At 40.1% G+C, this 18,412-nt stretch overlaps 1 protein-coding gene across 4 annotated transcripts in view; it reads left to right on the top strand.

The window, feature by feature from the left end:
* The first annotated feature begins 1,175 nt into the window (after positions 1-1,175).
* The window catches only part of MORC3 (MORC family CW-type zinc finger 3), a 48,173-nt gene continuing 30,936 nt past the window's right edge, over positions 1,176-18,412 (top strand). For 2 of the 4 annotated variants that reach the window (XM_012782926.3, XM_012782922.2), the window contains exons 1-4: positions 1,176-1,297; positions 13,869-13,941; positions 16,061-16,193; positions 17,138-17,352. In XM_012782926.3, the coding sequence (XP_012638380.1) occupies positions 1,259-1,297; positions 13,869-13,941; positions 16,061-16,193; positions 17,138-17,352 (460 nt within the window). In that variant the 5' untranslated portion in view covers positions 1,176-1,258. The remainder of the gene's footprint in view (positions 1,298-13,868; positions 13,942-16,060; positions 16,194-17,137; positions 17,353-18,412) is intronic. The other 2 variants (XM_076000321.1, XM_076000317.1) reach the window with 2 other exon arrangements.

The raw sequence follows: 18,412 nt of genomic DNA, 5'->3' as shown, positions 1-18,412 counted from the left end.
TGAATTTTTGCAAAGAAAACGCATTACTTTTGTGACAGAGAAAATAGCATAAAAATAGGGGAGGGGGTAAAAATGTTTTCTGTCTCTTCAAAACTCCCTTACCCCTTTTGAGAACTAAAATCTCTATTCCTGCCTCAGGCCAGTGGTCCAGAGGGGCAGGGGAGTATCCTTTGTTCTTTGTGCCACAGGAGATGGCTCAATGGAATTGTCCCTGCAGAGGTCAGGAGATGTCTTAGCCCAAGAGAGGATAAATCTAGCAGAGGTCATGAGATTGTGTCAGCAAAGATGGGATTAATCGGAACCTTTAAAAGCTGTGTACTTCTGCTCAGAAGCAGGACGTTGGTACTTTGAGATGGGAGTCTGCCAACCTCCTCATTTGCTGGCAAAGTAATAACCTTTTGTTTCCTTCTCCCGAAAAGGAAATGAAACGTCTCCTCATTCTTCTGATGTGGCCTCTGGTTCAAGTGCTGAACTTTCGGTAACACTTTAAGAATCATAAAATTACAATAGATATTTTTAAAAACCTTTTAATACTTCCTTTACCTGCAGTATTTGACAGTCCTTATTCATTTCTACATCCTACTTAGTCCAATGCCAGGCTCAAAGAATAAATGTGCACCAGCAAAAACACTTTGATTTTGTAAAATTAGGATTTAGATTGATAATTTTCAGGGCAGGACTCATGCGGTGGCTCATGCCTGTAATCTCGGCAATTTGGGAAGGTAAGGTGGGAGGATCGCTTAAGAACAGGAGTTCCGGATCAGCCTGGGCAACACAGTGAGAATCCCATTTGTACAAGAAATTTTAAAAATTAGCCAGGTGTGGTGGTGCGCACATGTAGTTCCAGCTACTGGGAGGCTGAGGCAGCAGGACCGCTTTCAGTGCAATTCACATGCTACCAGGTAAATTACCTTGAGTCCACCTGCCTCCGCCCTACGGCACTTCGCTCCACGCTTCAAACTCAGGACCCCAGAGTCTGGAGGTCCTGAGATGTAAGCGCCCGCGGCGCATCACGCATGCGCCCTAGCCCCACAGTGCCCTGCGCTCCTAACTCAGCTCCCAGCGTACCACGCGGGAACCATTACGTTCACTTTCCCCACATTCCCAATTCCGCTTTGCCTGGAGGCGGAAGTGAGTGGGAGGGGCCAGTGGCGCGCACCGCCCCGGAAGTGGGCGGACCCGCGGGCCCCACAGTTGCCTCGCCACCTCCCAGTCGGGTTGCGGCCGAGGCCGGTCCTGGCTTTGTAGCCTGCTCAAGATGGCGGCGCAGCCACCCAGCGGGATCCGCCTCAGCGCGGTGAGCAGCCGCGAGGGGTGGAGCGGGCCGTGTCCCAGGAGGGCGGGCAGGCGGGCAAGTGAGGGGGGGCTGGCAGTGGGCGGTGGCGACTCGCAGGCCCGGCACGGCGGCGGGGGCCGCAGCGGGGCCCGGGGAGGGGGCCGCCATCTCGCTCCTGGCGGCGGAGCGGCTCGGCGGCGGGCAGGGCTCGGGTGACGCGGGCCGGGCCGCGTTCCGTTGCCTCCGCGTTGGGTTTCTGTTTTCCTCCGGTGGCTTCAGGGCGGGCCGGAGCTGCGGCCCCTCCTCCTATCTCCTTCGTTGCTGCCTGGCGCCTGTAGTCCGAGGGCGAGGCCTCAGCGGCCAGCCCGCCCGCCCCTCTTGCGGCGGGGCGGCTGACCCTCACCTGCCTGCGGGCCAGGATCCGGAGGGAGCGAGGGTTTCGGGGCCGAGAGTGCCGGCGGCCTTGACCTGCTAGCTGCAGGACTGGTCTCCCGGGCTGCCCGTGGCGTGAGCCTGGCCGAGATGAGTCTATCTGTTTCGGTTTATGCGGCTCGCCTTGCAGGGGAAGCCTTCAGGCTCAGATCACTAGATCCCCAAGCTCTGCTCTTCTTCCCCTTCCTCGCGTCCGTTTCAGTGCGTTTTGAGTTCTTGGAAACCCTTCAGGCATATCACGTATCTTAAATCGTAGGGAGCGGTGCAGAATATGACAGAATTTCAATTCCTAAAAATGTGGGCGTGGCTTCCTCACCTGATTATCCTAAAAAAGTTTTATTCCTTGTGAGAGCAGTTGGTATTCTTATGCAACAGTAGTCCTGTCCCGTGGTTGTCGACTCTTGGCAAAGAGTGGCTAGCGCAGTGTCTTTAATTTTGTTATTCGAATGGTGATGACTGCTTGTGGTCAGCACACCTCTAAGGGTACAAACTATACTTAATTGGTGCATTGCTCTGTGACTACACGCTCATTCCTTTATTTAGCCAGATTCTTATTAAATGCTAACACCTGGTATTGTCGGACTTTAACATTTTTACTGTCTGATCTGTGTGAAGTTATACGTGGTTTTGCTTACATTTCCTTGACTATTTGTGAAGTTGAGTGTTTTTCACACGTATTAGTCTTTTTTGGTTTTTAATTTTGTTTATTTTAGTTGCCTATTCATATCCTTTGCCCATTTTCTATTTTCTTTTGAGAGAATCTTTATTTAATTTTAAGTGTTCTTTACACATTTTGGATAAAGGTTTTTGGGTTATGTAACTGGCTTATTAAATTAGATAGTCTTTAGTAGTTTGAAGATAGAGAGCAACTTTATTCTTTTTTTAACTTTGGCTTTAAACGTTAACTGTTCTTTGCAACACCTTTGTGAATCTGAGCTGATGCTTTCCAGTTAGCTTCAGGAAATTTAAAAAGTGTGGCCTCAACTAATTTAAAATCTCTATTCCATTTGAAGCCCTGTCCCCTTCCGCTCAACCTATCTCGCTCCTGCCTCCCTTCCTCTCTGCCTGGGGCAAGTTCACTCCAGGAGGGGAGAAAAGCTAGTTGCTTTCTTAACTGTTTCTGCTGTTTGATTCTCTTCTCACTTCCCCAACCCTTTCCCTTATTATAGTCTCTGGCTCAAGATTGAGGGGAGAAAGGAAGCACAGATGAGAGTCAAAACAGTCCTAGGGACTAGTGTTGTTAGCTGGCTCTCTGGGAGTAGCAGCTGTCCATGTACTTGGGCTTTCTTTTGTGGGTAATAAGAGCTGTTGGGAACCTCGATGACAGAAATCTCCCATCTGCAGCCTCTTTGCTTTTGCTTTAGGACAGGAGTGGGCAAACTACAGCTAACGGACCAAATCCAGCCTGGCACCTGTTTTTGTATGTCCTGCAAGCTAAGAGTGATTTATGCATTTGTAAGTGAAAAAAAAAATCAGAAAAGAATGTTTCCTAACAAAATTATGTGAAATACAAATTTCAGTTTCCATAAAGTTTTATTGGACTATAGCCATCCAAATTCATTTGCATATAGCTCTCAAATACTTGCATTAGGAGAGGGTCTAAACATTAATGAGCTTATGTATTTGTTGAAAGTCATAAAACTTAAGGTACAAAGAGTGTATGCAATTACAAAAAATAATTTAGGAGGTCGGGAGATATCAGGATGGAATGCAGAGTGACAAAAACTTGTTTAAATTTTTGCTTTTTACTCCTATATTTCTAATGAAGTAAAATTCTTATACCATTTTTTTTTGTTGAGATATATATGTATTAGAAATCTTGCTGTGGATTTAGCTAAACATACACACTTTTCACGACCACCTATCCTTCCAATGTTTATATCACCTCTTTTTTGGTTGAATCACTATATAGTTTGTTATTACTCCTAACCTTTATTCACAAATGTGCCAAATAGCATACTATGGTTGCATTTTCTTTCCTATAAACTTTTATTTTCCCTAAAGTTAGTAATTGTATTTTTCGTTTGCTTAGTTTTTCTCTGTACTATTTACTAGTTTGTCCAAACATCTAGAGAACTGGGAAATGTTTTCCAGATGTGTTCAGACACACCCAATATTTTGTGTGTTGGGAGTCATTGTTGGCTCAGCTGTGATTTGGGACTTCCTTTTAACATTTTTCTGGAAATTTCCTTCCCCTTTTTGTGTGCCTCAATTCCACATATTCCTCTTTCGCGATATACTCCCTTTGGACTTGAATTATAGCTTAGTGACTGAGAGCATGGGCTCTGAACCCTCTTGGGTTCCAATCCTAATAACTGGATGTGTGACCTTGGCCAAGTCATTTAACCTCTTTGTGCCTGAGTTTCCAATCTAAATTATGAGAATAATAATCTCACCCACCTCAAAAGGGTTGTTTTGAAAATTAGATGAGCAAACACATATAAAAGGCCTGGGCATTCTGTAGGTGCTCCATATTTCCTGTTTTGTTACTATTATTGGTGGAGCATATCTACCCTTCCAGAAACAGATAGTTTCCTGAAAAAAAGGGTACATGGGGAAAAAAATTTGTAATTTCTTGAAAATAAGTTCATGCTACCCTTACTTTCTTGATTTGTAATTTGGCAGTGTTTGAATTCTAGATTAGAAATGATTTCTCTCAGAATTGTAATAGAGTCTATGCATTCTATTGGGCACTTCACCTGGAAACTCAAGTCTTTTTAAGGTCTAGAAAATATTTTTATTTGTGTGACAAGCTTCGTCCCTCCATTTTTTCTGTTCTCTTTTGTTTCCTGTTTTCTTTCTTGTTTTTTTTCCCCCCACTTGTGGGGGATTTCCTCCACTTTGTCTCCTACCTTCTTTTTGCTCTGTTGCCCAGGCTAAAGTGTTGTGGCATCATCAGACGTCACTGTAACCTCAAATTCCTGGGCTCAAGCAACCCTTCCGCCTCAGCCTCCTGAGTAGCTGGGATTACAGGTCTACACCACCACACTCAGCTAATTTTTCTATTTTTTGTAAAGATGGGGGTCTTGCTTTGTTGTTCAGGCTGGTCTCAAACTCCTGGCCATAGTTATCCTCCTACCTTTTACCATATTTTTAACTGTTATAAACACTCTTATGTTTTTAATGTCTTTTTGAAATCTCTTGAGACAAAATGCTTGTTCATATTGCTAGATATGTTAACCACAGTAGTTTTGAAGTTTTCTTTTGTTTACTGCATTGTTTCTACTTTGTTTATATTTCTTTTCCTGTGTGTTATTTTTGGCTTCTAATTTTAGACATTCCCAAATGTCTGGATATGGTTAGCCTTCTGCTCCTATGTTCTAGTAAGATGCTAAAAGCTCACTGGGAGATTTTCATACATGAAATACAGCTGTTTGACCTTTGGTGGCCTTCACTGTTAGGTGATCAGTTAGGAAGGAGCTGTTTTGTTGGGGCACCCTATGTCCTACCTATGTCTGTATCTGTAGGTAGATGCTAAAGAATGGGAAGTGTTTGGAAATAAGATAAATATGTTTTTAAGAACTGAAACATTTTAAAAAGTAATTTTTTAAAAAATGAGAATAACAAAAGTAAAATGCTATCCAGAAAGGCCAGGCAGAATTGTAAAAGAACCAAACAAAACTTTTTAGAAATCACAGTTTTCCAGGGAGGATTTCTATATCTAGTCTCCTGCCATGGCGTAATCCTGGCTGCTAGCTCTTGGAACTTGGCATGAGAAGGGAGAGAGGAGTATCACGTTGTTCATTTTGCTGACTTGCTGTTTTTTCAATTATTTGTTTATTATGGTAAAAGTTATCATCCTAACCATTTTTAAATTTCACTATAGTAGTGTTAAGTATATTTACATTGTTGGGCAACCAATCTCCAGAACGTTTTTCCTGTTGCAAAACTAAAACTCTGTGTACCCATTAAATGGTAACTCCCCTGTCCTACCTTCCCCAGCCCCTGACAAACACTATTCTACTTCCACTACAGTAGTCTCCTTTTATCTGTGGTTTTGCTTTCTTGAGTTTCTGTTGCTGAGATCAACAATGGTCCAGAAATACTAAATGGAAAATAAAAGAAATAAACAATTTGTAAGTTTTAAATTGTGTGCTGTTCTGGGTAGCTCCAGGAATGTGAATCATCCCTTTGTCCAATGTATCCGTACAGAGGGAATGGCCTAGGCGGGAAAAATGGCAAAAATATTTTCTGTCTCTTAAAAACTTTCCCCACTCTTTTAGGAAACTGAGGCCTGTATCTCTGTCTCAGGGGCAGATGGTCCAGAGGTAGGGGAATGTGTTTTGTTTTTTTGTGTTACGGAAGATAGTTCAGTTGAACTGTCGATTGATGGAGGCCTGGAGGTCTGGAGGTCTGGGCAGGCTTCCCAGGTGGGTGGAGATTACAGGCTTCGTCTTCAGTACAGATGGGACCATTAGAATCCTTAACTACACGGCCATACCAACCTGAGCCGAATTTCATTTGATCTCAGAAGCTAAGCAGTGTCGGGGCCTGGTTAGTATTTGGATGGGAGAATTGTTAACTATAATAGCCTAGAACTGAGGGCCCTCCCTTTAAAAGCTCCATATTTCTGCTTATGTTTAGGAAATTTGGATTTTGAGACAAGAGTCCACCATTTTCCCTCCTTTATCAGCAAAGTAATAAACTTGTCTTTTTTTCTCCTCAACCACTTGCCCTCATTCTTCTGATGTGGCCTCGTGGACAAGTGTTGAGCTTTCAGTAACCTGTCCGTGCTGCATATGCATGATACCTGCCTCTTAGTCACTTAGTATTCATGGAGTTATCAGATTCATTGTTGTAGAGGGGATTCCTTGCCCCTCTGAAGGTTCACTGAAAAAGCAACTCACAAAAGATAGATTAATTGGAAAAAAGTCATACAAATATTTTTAATGTGCATACACGGGGTATACATGTATATACAGCCTTTAGGATGAAGTCCCAACTCCCCAGTGGGGTACAGAGGCTTATATACCATCCTGAGGTTACAGAAAGATTGAAGGCTTGGATCTTGACAAAACAGGTAATGGGAAAGGGGACAAAAGGAATTCTGTTGAGGGGCAATAAATGATTATTAGGGAGAATTTAGTGAGCTTAAAGAACATGCAGTGGTCTGGGGCAAAGTCTGTTGAACCTGCAGAACAGATGGTGGTTCATGACTAAGTTTGTCAAGGTGTGTTGACAGACTTTGGTCTTCTGTGATATGGGTTCAGTTCATGAAAACTCAGGGAAGGGACTAGAGGTGATTGTTTTCTACTTTGATGGATCTGGACTTTAGGCAGATAAGGACTTTCAGAGAATCTTATGTTTTGGAAGAGATAGGGGATAGGGGTGTCAGAGGGACTTTGAGGCTCCTTCATTTCAGCATGTTAAATGCCATATTTTGGTGTATTGGTTTGTGAGCCCCAGTATTGTCAAGGTATCATTCTATTTTATTATTAAGTTACGGTTGCCAATCTCTTACTGTGCCTCACTTATCAATTGAACTTTGTCATAAGTACATATGTATAGGAAAAAACATAGCACATATAGGGTTCAGTACTGCCTGCAGTTTCAGGCATCCTCTGGGGGTCTTGGAATGTATCTCCTGAGGATATAGGGGGACTACTGTACTGATATCAGTGGACTTGTGCATATTTGACATTTTGTGACTGTCCTATTTTACTTAATGTCTTCAAGGTTCCATCTATATTGTAGCATGTGTCATAATTTCCTTGTTTAAGGCTAATACAATTGTATGTGTCAAAAGAAGAAATTGGCCAACACAGTGGCTCATGCCTGCAATCTCACCACCTTGGGAGGTCAAGATGGGAGGATCACTTGAGGACAGGAATTCGAGACCATCCTAGGCAACATAATGAGACTCTGAGTGGGACCCCATCTCCACTAAAAATTAAAAAATTAGCCAGGCATGGTAGCATGTGCTTTAGTCCCAGCTACTTGGGAGCCTGAGGCAGGAGGATTACTGGAGCTCAGGAATTCAAAGTTACAGTGAGATATGATCGGGCTTTGGGGTTAGTGAACACAGGTGCTGAAAGGGTGGTGCATCCATAGTGGGCCTGGAAGCTCCAGACCCCTCACCTTGCCTGTTGTACCTCTTCATCTGGCTGTTCATCTTTGTAATATCTTTTACAGTGAACCAGTAAATGCAAGTAAATATTTCCTTGAGTTTTGTGAGTGTTACAGCAAATTATCAAACATGAACCCTCAATTTATAGTTGGTCTGTCAGAAGTACCAGAGGTCTAGACTTGCATTTGGCATCTGAAGCGGGTCAGTCTTATGGAACTGAGCCCATAACTTGTGAAGTCTGCACTAACTCTGGATAGTTAGTGGCAGGATTTAATTGAATCATTTGACACCCAGTTGGTGTCCAGAGAGTTGGAGAATTGGTTTTCAGTGTGGAAAAAACCCACACATTTGGTGTCAGAAATGTCGTAAGGTATAGAAAACAATTTTTTCCCCAAAATACCACATTTTGTTTATCCATTAATACATTGGTGGACATTTGGATTGCTTCCACCCTTTAGTTATTGTGAATAATGCTGCTGTGAACATGGATATACAGATATCTTTTTGAAACCCTGCTTTCAGTTCTTTCCAGTATATACTCAGAAGTGAAATTGCTGGATAGTATAGTGATTCTATTTTTAACTTCTTGAGGAACTACTCTACTGTTTTCTAAAGCAGCTGCTCCATTTTACATTCCTACCAACAGATTGTAAGACTTCCAGTCTCAAATGGGCATTTATTGAAACCTTAAAATCTGTACCCCCATAATATGCTGAAATAAAAAAAAAAAAAAAACACGTCAAAAACAAAAAGACTTCCAGTCTCTCCACATTCTCAACATCACTTGTTGTTTTCTGGGGTTTTTTTTGATAGTAGCCATCCTAAATGAGCTGGTATCTCATTGTGGTTTTGATTTGTATTTCCCCTGTGGTTAGTGATGAACGTCTTTTCTGGTGCTTAGTGGACATTTGTATGTTTCTTGGAGAAATATCTATTCAAGTTCTTTGCCCATTTTTTAATTCAGTTTTTTGGTTGTTGAATTGTTTAAGAGTTCTTTATATATTCTGGATATTGACCCTTTATCAGATAATTGATTTATAAATATTTTCTCCCATTCTGTAGGTTACTATTTCACTCTGTTGATTGCTCTTTGATGCATAGTTTTAAATTTTGATATAGTTGGATTTATCTATATCAGGGGACCTCAAGCTTTTTAAACAGGGGGCCAGTTCACTGTCCCTCAGACCATTGGAGGGCCCTTGGAGAGTGCGGCGCACATTCCACGCATGTGGGGCCGGGACCAACAGGCAATGGTGGCAAAAACACCTGGCAGGCTGGATAAATGTCCTTGGTGGGCCACAGTTTGAGGACGCCTGATCTATATTCTCTTTTATTAAATCTAAGGAGTCATTCCCAAATCCAGTGTCATGGAGTTTTTCTTTTCTTCTGTGCTTTCTTTAAGAGTTTTATAGTTCTAGCTTTTATGTTTAGGTCTTTGATCCATTTTGAGTTAATTTTTGTATGTGTTATAAGGGTCCAGTTTTATTCTTTTGTACTTGGAATATCCAGTTTTTCCACACCATTTGTTGTAAAGACTGTCTTTTTGTTGGATTGTGGTCTGAAATGTTGGTTCTTGGTGCTCTTTTGGTGGAAGAATGACCAGACACACTGAAAGCAAAGTAAGCACAAAAATGAGGTTGATTGATGAGAGAAAGGAATATAGAGCAAGAGCAAGATAGCGGCTTACAGAGTGAGAGCAAGATACATTTGCCACAGATGACTAATTGACCTCTTGTCGTGACAAAAAGGCCTTGGTTATGGTCTGGGTCTTGTCTTGGGGAAGTGTCTGGATTGGACCCTCCTAGTGACTCAGATGTCACTATGGAACCACTTTGATTGGACAGTTGGAAGTTATATGCCCTGAGTCTTAATGTGCATGCAGATCTCCCATGAGCCACTCTGAAAGTTGGTTGTTCTAGGTCACTTTCCAGACTCTATTGTATTAAGCTGCTTGGCCGGTGGGCTAGAGAGTCCTCTGCATTTTTTTGCAGTTGGCACACTAAGTTCTGATTGGCAGATTTGTGGGGTGTTCCCTTCTCCCCCAGGTATGTCTATCTAGCCTTGTCCCAGGAGGGGCTGGAGGTCCCTAGCTGTCTCCCTAACAGTTTCTCCCATTGAATGATATTGGCACACTTGTGGGAAATCATTTGACCATGTACACAAGTGTTTCTTTGTGGGCTCTCTGCTTGCTTTTAACCTGCCTGTTTTCACTTGTCTCTGGAGTTCACAGCCTGCCATCATCAATTTCTGAAAGGAACAGGCTTCTAGTCTTCTATTGGGTTGATTGCCCAGGGCAAGGATCTTGGGGAATCTTAACTGCTACTTTTAAAAATTTTCAGCCCGTCTTATTTTCATGCATTCTGGTATGTTTGAGTTGAAGGGCACAGAACTCTTAATTCCTAAAAGTCTTTCTGGGGTTCTGCCTGTGTTCTTGTTGGGCTACCCATCTCCTGCAGGCTGTGTATTTAACTCTTTCCAGGGTATTAAATCAGTTATCACTATCTGTGCTTTCCAATTTCTATATGACTTACTACTTTGTTTACTGTTACCCATCACTTCTGTAATACCTTTTATTCTTCTGGGTTTATGCCTTTCTCCCCCCTTCATCTTAGAGCAGTTTTGGGAGGGAGCAGAGGTACACACTCTCCTATATGTTCAGCCTTACATGTTTTAAAAGCTTTATATTTAAACAATTTTTAAAATTTTGTGATTTTGCCCTATTGATTTTTTAAAAAATTTGTGTGAATGTCATAGCATCTCACTTGTGTGTGTGTTTTGGTAAATTACTTTTAAATGTCTATTTCAAGAATGTCTATTTTATAGGGTGATTATTTGTTTTACCTCATGTTCTGGAAGAGGCTTCTGTAATACTAGCATCTTATCATGTGGTCCCCAAACCTGGGTGACAGGTCCAAGGCCTGTTAGGAACTGGGCCTGCAGAGATCCTCGCCCCCCATCCATGGATAAATTGTCTTCCATGAAACTTGGGGGGGGGGGAATGTTGCACACAGTAGGAGGTGAGCTTCAGGCTACCAAGTGAAGCCATCTGTATGTATAGGCTCCTGTATTTAGCTCCCCTCCCCATGGGTCACCAATCCACTGGAAAATTGTCTTCCATGAAACTGGGTCCTGCTGCCAAAAACACTGGGGACCGTTCATCTTATCTGTTAACATTTTCTCCTAGTGAATTGTTTCCTTAAATGTCCTTAAATGTTTTGTTATTTTGGATTGTGTTCTCAAATATTTCCCAAGTAATTAGCTTGGGGAATCCACTGCTGTCTGGTCGAAGCTATGTCTTTATAGTGGTTTTGTAAGTCGTATTATTGAAACCCTTAATAACCTGAATGAAGATATGCCTCTTTTTACAGATCTTCATGTTATACTTTTTTTTTTGGATCTAGAATCCAGACCAAAACAGATAAACTTCACGTTAGGCATATCCCTCCTACTCCATAGACTTTCTACTCTTATTGGGGGTGGTCAATTACTTTCATCCAAGTAAGTGCATGCTTCTCTTCTGCCAAACCTCCTATCTCCAAGTCACTGTTAAAACCAGAACTTTTTTATGTCTGGTTAAATAACCCTATTCTAATCCCTTGTGCATCCCCATTTTCAAATTTTATTTTGGTTTTTAGTTGTTTTTTTTTTTTTTACCTGAAGTCCTTGAGAATTTCCCTTGTTTTTATATAAGCTCAGTCTGCCTTTAAAGACATATCTTTTTAAAAGATAATAAACACTTATAATGCTTATTATGTTCCAGGCATTCTTCTAAGCATTTAAAAATATTAAGTCATGTTAATTCTCTTACCCAGGTAAGCTGATGATGTTATCTTGATTTTACAGATGACAAAACTTGGGACACAGAGTTAAGCTTCTTGCCCAAGATCACATACCACCTAGTCAGTATGCTCCATAGCCTGTCTGGTTCATATGTATGTATGTATTACACTACTGTGGCTGTTCAGGGATATTTTTCTTTGTAGCTAAGGACATGTTCTAAGGATGAATATTAAGAATAGCTGAAAATAATTGCTTATGTTTAAATATCTGAAAATCCACTCTTAAGAATTCATTATTTTTTACTAATGCCATCTTTTCCTTTGCTCTTATGGGTGGGATCAATGTGTCATTAAATGAAAATTGACATTCCTACCAACACACTCTACCTCACATCTAAATTCAAAGCATCGCAGTGTGGAACAAAATACCCCATTTCTAGCTCCAAACTTGATCCCTAATAGAAATGCGTAAAATGGAGCAAAAACAGAAGCTCTAAAGGTTTATGGTAGTTGACTAGTCATTTTCTCCTTGTTTAGTAGCCAGAGGTTTTACACCCTAAGGCCTTGCCATATAGTAGGATGTAGAATGCTGGAGGAGCATGCCATTCTTTTATAAACGGTAGAATTTATAAAAATCTATTATTAGTCTGTGGGACTAGGGGAGGTGGTGGGACAGGAAGATCTTCCTGATGGGTCACCTTCAGGTTCTTGGGTACATTAATTTGAGAAAAGGTTTCTTGTACAAGATGAAGATCTGGAAATTGATTTCGTTAAGAACTGTTTGTGATACATGGTTTAGAAAGTCTAAATTACCTATACTCCATATTTCATGGATGTATGCCATATTACATTATGCACACTATAGAAAGGCCGAATTGTATATACACCAGTTGGAAGACAGTCTTCACATGTGTACTGCAACCTAATGGTAAATGAAGGCTTGGGGATTATCTAAAAGCAAGTGTGGACAGAGGAAAAGCAGACCTTTCTGACACCTTGTGGCAGCAGCTGAGCACTACAAATGCAGTAGGCTTGATTTAGAATCTAATCTTGTTTTTAAGGGCTCTTCACACTAAACAATTAACGAAGTGCCCCACTTTTTTTTTTTGTTTCCCTTGAATATGAGAGAATCTGTTCCAAATGAACACCAAAAAAATGCACGCAAATTCTCTGCACATTGAAAATTTTAAGCCTCAGCCTTTAAAAACCATTTCTATATCTTTATATAACATTTGATGTCTGTATCACTCAGAAATTTGGAGAGTTCCTTGTAACATGAGGTTGATTGGCATATTCCTCTGTGCTGTATTTACTGTGAGTAAAATCAGACATAAAAGCCTTGGAAATTAAGGTGGTTTGTTGCATTGTTGAAAGGAAAAATGTTAGACAAGTTAAATTTAACGAAGTTTAATTGAATCAAGAGTGATTCAAGAATGTGCAGTCCTTGGACCCAGAAGAGGTTTTAAGAATGCCGGTCTGCAGTGTGGACAGGCAGTATTTATGGACAAAAAACAAATGAGGTACAGACACAGTTTGATTGATTATAGCTCGGCATTTTGCCTTATTTGAATCAGTTGACAGCCTGCAAATGACTGAAAATTGGCTGTCATTGACTGAGACTCAGCTATTACTGGAGTATGCTTGTACACTACTCCTAAATTAGATTTTCAGTTAGTTTTGTACTAAGTTTGTAGTTCCTTATGTAAGGACAGGAATATGGAGGCATCCCCAGCCAAATTTAGCTTAACAGTTGGAATTATTATTTGATGTTTGTTGAAGAATTTATAGATGGATAGTACTTCACTACCACAAGTTCAAGTATAATGAACTTAGAGTGAGTTAATACAATCAAGTCACATACCCAGAAAAGCTGGCTGATCAGCCAAAGCTAAGTATTTATTAGGCCTAACACACTAAGGAGAAAACACCTACTTGACAACGTCTTAGTTGTGTTTCAAATTAGGGAGATTAGGAATTGGCATTTATAGGATTTTAGGGCCTTCCCTGGGTCATTTTAGGGTACGTCTGGCAAAACAGACAACTGTTTGAGATTGAGTAGTTTATGATACTGTGGACATAAGGAGGCAAGGGTTTTGAAACATTTTGGTGAGTATGCCCTTTAGTTGGCTCCCAGCCTTATCTTCCAGGAATCTTATGGTTGGTTATATCTTCCAGGTGTATCCTTTTATCCTGGAGCAAGCAGCTAAGTCATTTTTATGGCTCAATGTTATTTAATACAGGGGCAAAAAAATTTTATTGGTTTCTATTCTTAAAAGTAAGACCTGAATTAATTTACATGAATCATTTGTTTCAGCTTTGCCCGAAGTTTTTACATACAAATTCTACTAGTCACACTTGGCCATTCAGTGCAGTTGCTGAATTAATAGGTATGTAAATTGAAATTTCATATACCATCTGTTGCTTGCAATTGTAGTTTTAAACACTTTTTATTGAAAATAATATACAAATATACTTTAAAAAAACCAAATGTATCTTGAATGATAACATTAGTGATAAAGGTTACTTAGCATAAAAACTATTCAGATGGTCATATTAATCACTGTTCAACCTTACCCATAATACTAAGTATTTCAGAGTATCTAGGATTTTATTTGCTAAGTTAATAAAGCATATGTATTGAAGATATTTTTATTCTGATTATAAAAGTAAAAATGAGTTATGGGTTTTTCTTTTCTTTTTTTTTTTTTTTGAAACAGGGTCTCACTATGTTGTCCAGGGTGGTTTCAAACACTTGGGTTCAAGAACTCCTCCCACTTCAGCCTCCCAAGTAGTTGAGATTACAAACTCAAGCCACTGTACCCAGTGGAATTATGTTTTTTAGTAGTGCAAAAGTATGTGTGTAACAGAGTAGATTCATTTTGCTGGTATTGGTAGGATTAATATTATGTTACATTAGTAATAATAAATTCTTCCACTAGATAGAATAATCAAAGTTTAAGCTTGTATTTTAATAGTGTTTTAATGAACATGAAAAAAGAGGCAAGGTTGTGGTCAGATTTGCCTTAAGGGTCATGATTTTGTTGTTGCTTTGTTTTTGTTTTCTTGGTTTTTTTGTTTGTTTTGAGACAGATTCTTGCTCTGTCACCCCAGCTAGACTGCAGTGGCCTAATCATAGCTCACTGCAACCTCAAACTCCTAACCTCAAGCAATCCTCCCACTTCTGCCTTCTGAGTAGCTGGGACTATTGGCACACACCACTATGCCTGCCTAAGTTTTCTATTTTTCATAGAGGCAGGATCTCATTCTTGCTCAGGCTGGTCTCTAACTCCTGGCCTCAAGTTATCCTCCTGCCTTGGCCTCCCAAAGTGCTAGGATGCAGGTATGAGCCACTGCACCCAGCCAAGGGTCATGATTTTTTATGAGAAAATTCATGCATGTGAATATTTTAAAAGTTCAGGCAAATGTATGAGAAATACTTTAGATTCTTTATCAAGGAAAGGTTCTAAGATATGCAAGAAAAAAGAAAGAACTTTTGAGGAACCTTCTTTGCTTTAATATAGTTGGATTTTCCAAAACATTCAAGCTAACATAAGCTATACAGGGATTTTTTTGAATCCCAGAGTAGATCTGCTTTAACATTACAGCTATTTGTGGACATTATTTTTTATGGCAACCTAGAAGAACTACCCATGACATTCATGGTGCTCTTCATGGTATGTCAAATTTTAAGTTTTTTCAAAATGCCATCTTTACTGAAATGGTTGAAAAAAGATTATTTAATTACAGGCTGCCTTATGGACGGATAGTTTGAAAAATAATTTTTATATTAATATCATAATGACTTCAAAAGATATCTCAAGGTATTGTTCTGTTAGGGAATATTCAGATAGATCTTAGATAATTCACAAAGTTGATTTTATTACTGCTACTGTTCAGATGTTTTTCATTTTTTAATGTATTTCTTCATACCTATTCTGAGAGAAATGAGTATGCTATATAAGAATGTTGAATGGGGAGGTATACAGAGATAGAAGTGTAAAAGCCACCAGAAACTTTGGTTAAATTGAAAAGGGTCACAATTTGAAGAAATAGGTAGAAGGTAAATTTCCCATCTATGTGTGTAGCTTAGCAGAAAATGATACTACCTTCTTGTTTATTCACTAACATGTACCTTCCATTTCAACTTGTAGTGCTAGTTGACACTCAACTCTGTTTCCCTTATAGTCAATGCTAGACTTGGAACTTAATTATCTCTATAGTATAGTGATTTTTCTTCCTTTACTTCTTCAGTATGGTGGGTACCAGTCTTTGCTCTCTGTTTAGCATGTAAGGCTCTGGAAGGTGTTAATTTTGTAATAGTCAGTTAAAATACATAGAGAGGATGCAGTTTAGTTTGTGTTTTCAAATCTTTGGAATTCCTAGAAATTGCAGGTTTTAAAGTTGTCTTAAAATATGATAGTCTGTTGCTTGATTCAGTATTGTTCTGAACTAGTTGCTCTTCTTTAAAAGGCACAGTCAGAATTTCTCAAAACTTTTGTTTCCCAGATAATGCTTACGATCCTGATGTGAATGCTAAACAGATGTGGATTGACAAAACAGTGATAAATGACCATATATGCTTGACATTCACCGATAATGGGAATGGTATGACTTCAGATAAATTACATAAAATGCTAAGGTATGTAAAAATGTGCCATACTTCTTAAAATCATTGCTTTTATCTAGTTGAAGGGTTTCATGTGTCATACTTATTGTTTTTAGTTTTTCTTTTTTAAACGTGAAATGCTGCCCCCATGGTGTTATCTATTCTTGAAGGGTCTTCCCATCATTTTCTACTACTAGTAGATTACTAGACAACTTCCACCATTCTCATTGCCCCCTCCCCATGTCTGACTTGCCTAAAATTCTACTATCATGCCTTTAGAGTTGTAGTACGTTAATGTTAGTAATTTATACCTGAGCGTAAATTAGTTTTAACATTTCTGAGTAAATATTTCTAATAAAACTTACCATTTGGGGGTGAGTGAGGGTATTTTAAGAGATTGAGAAAATGAGGAAGCAGCATAAAATAGTCATAAGGCCTGAGGCTCCAGGGTCACAGAACAGGGTGTCAATATGAATTCAGATGTGCCTGAATGGATGCTGGGAGATAATATTATACAATTGCAGGGTAAAGGGAGAATTTAGAGGCAGAGGCTTTTCTACTGTTCTTTAAATATTCCTTATGCTGCCATAAAAACTCGATTGACCTCATCATTAATCATTCTACAGTAGGCTTGCTGGGAATCACTCACACTTAGAGGAATAGATTCACAGGGTGAAATCTGAAAGTACCAGGGACCCAGATTATAATGCAATCATTTAGCCAGGATGTGCCATACAATGAGCTCCTGTGTTAATACATGGTGATCCTTATGCACCCATAATGTAGGTTTGGTTTCCTTCATTTCAGAGATGGGGGAATGTATCTCTGTTATTAAGAGTAATTTGCCCAAGATTATACAGCTAGAAAGAGAGGCCAGCATCCAAACCCAGGCTTTTTACTTGGCGTTACACTTGTTGAATGTAAAGAAAAAAAAATGAACATTATAAGTATTTACTTTTAAAATCTTTTCTTTTTAGCTTTGGCTTCAGCGACAAAGTTACCATAAATGGTCACGTACCAGTTGGATTGTATGGAAATGGCTTCAAGTCAGGTTCTATGCGTTTGGGTAAAGATGCAATCGTTTTTACCAAAAATGGAGAAAGCATGAGCGTGGGCTTCTTGTCTCAAACCTACTTGGAAGCCATAAAAGCAGAACATGTTGTTGTCCCAATAGTGGCATTCAACAAGCACCATATCCTTTTGATTGTGAAATAGAGGCTTCGGAACAACTGAGGAAGTATTCTAAGCATTCTATCCTTTTGCCTCCCTCCAGATTCTTCTTTTTGAATCACTTGTGTTCTAGCTTTGCCTCAGTCCACTGCCTTTACCCTGCATGTGAGGCTAAGGGTTTGTCCCTTTTTCTATTGGAATAATACCACGGGACTCCTCAACATAAGATGCTTACATTTTATGTTAAGCTTCCCATAGCTCTTCTCTTTATTTCAGGCTTATTGTGAACTAATAAGACTTTGTGATGTGGTTTGAAATTTTGCTAATGACCATGAAAAGTAGGATAACTTTAGGAAAATGCCTTCTGCATAAACACATTGAAATATTGGAAAGCATTTGATCCTTCTTGGTGTTTACTGGAAATCAAACTGCCATACACACACACACACACACACACACACACACACACACACGTATATTTCTAATATGAAGCGGGGAGTGAGGAGAGAAGCGTGGGGTTAAATTTCCTTTTTTAGGGAGACAGTCTCCTTTGTCACCCTGGGTAGAGTGCAGTGGTGTCATTGTAGCTCATTGCAACCTCAAACTCCTGGGCTCAAGCTATCTTCCTGCCTTAACCTTTCAAGTGGCTGGGACTACAGGATTGCACGATGACATCTGGCTAATTTTTCTATTTTTAGTAGAGATGAGGTCTAACTCTCACTCAGGCTGGTCTGGACATCCTGAGCTCAAGAAATTCTCCTGTCTAGGCCTCCCAGAGTGCTAGAATTATAGGGGTGAGCCACCTTGCCTGGGCCAGACTGCCATTTTAAAACTTAGAAAATAATTTAGAAAGAACTCTTTGTTTGTTTTTAGAGAGAGGGTCTTGCTCTGTCACCCAGGTTGGAGTGCAGTGGTGTCATCATAGCTTGCCGCAACCTCCGGCACCGAGGCTCAAGGATCCTCCTAGCTCAGCCTCCCAAGTAGCTGGGAGTACAGGTGTAAGCCACCATACTCAGCTAATTTTTAAGTTTTTTGTGGAGATGGGGCCTTGCTATGTTGCCTAGGCTGGTCTTGAACTCCTG

Source organism: Microcebus murinus, chromosome 1 (assembly GCF_040939455.1).
Source record: "Microcebus murinus isolate Inina chromosome 1, M.murinus_Inina_mat1.0, whole genome shotgun sequence".
In the NCBI taxonomy this organism is placed as follows: domain Eukaryota; kingdom Metazoa; phylum Chordata; class Mammalia; order Primates; family Cheirogaleidae; genus Microcebus; species Microcebus murinus.
The sequence above is the reverse complement of the archived record's forward strand: the minus strand, read 5'-3'. Positions and strand labels throughout refer to the sequence as shown.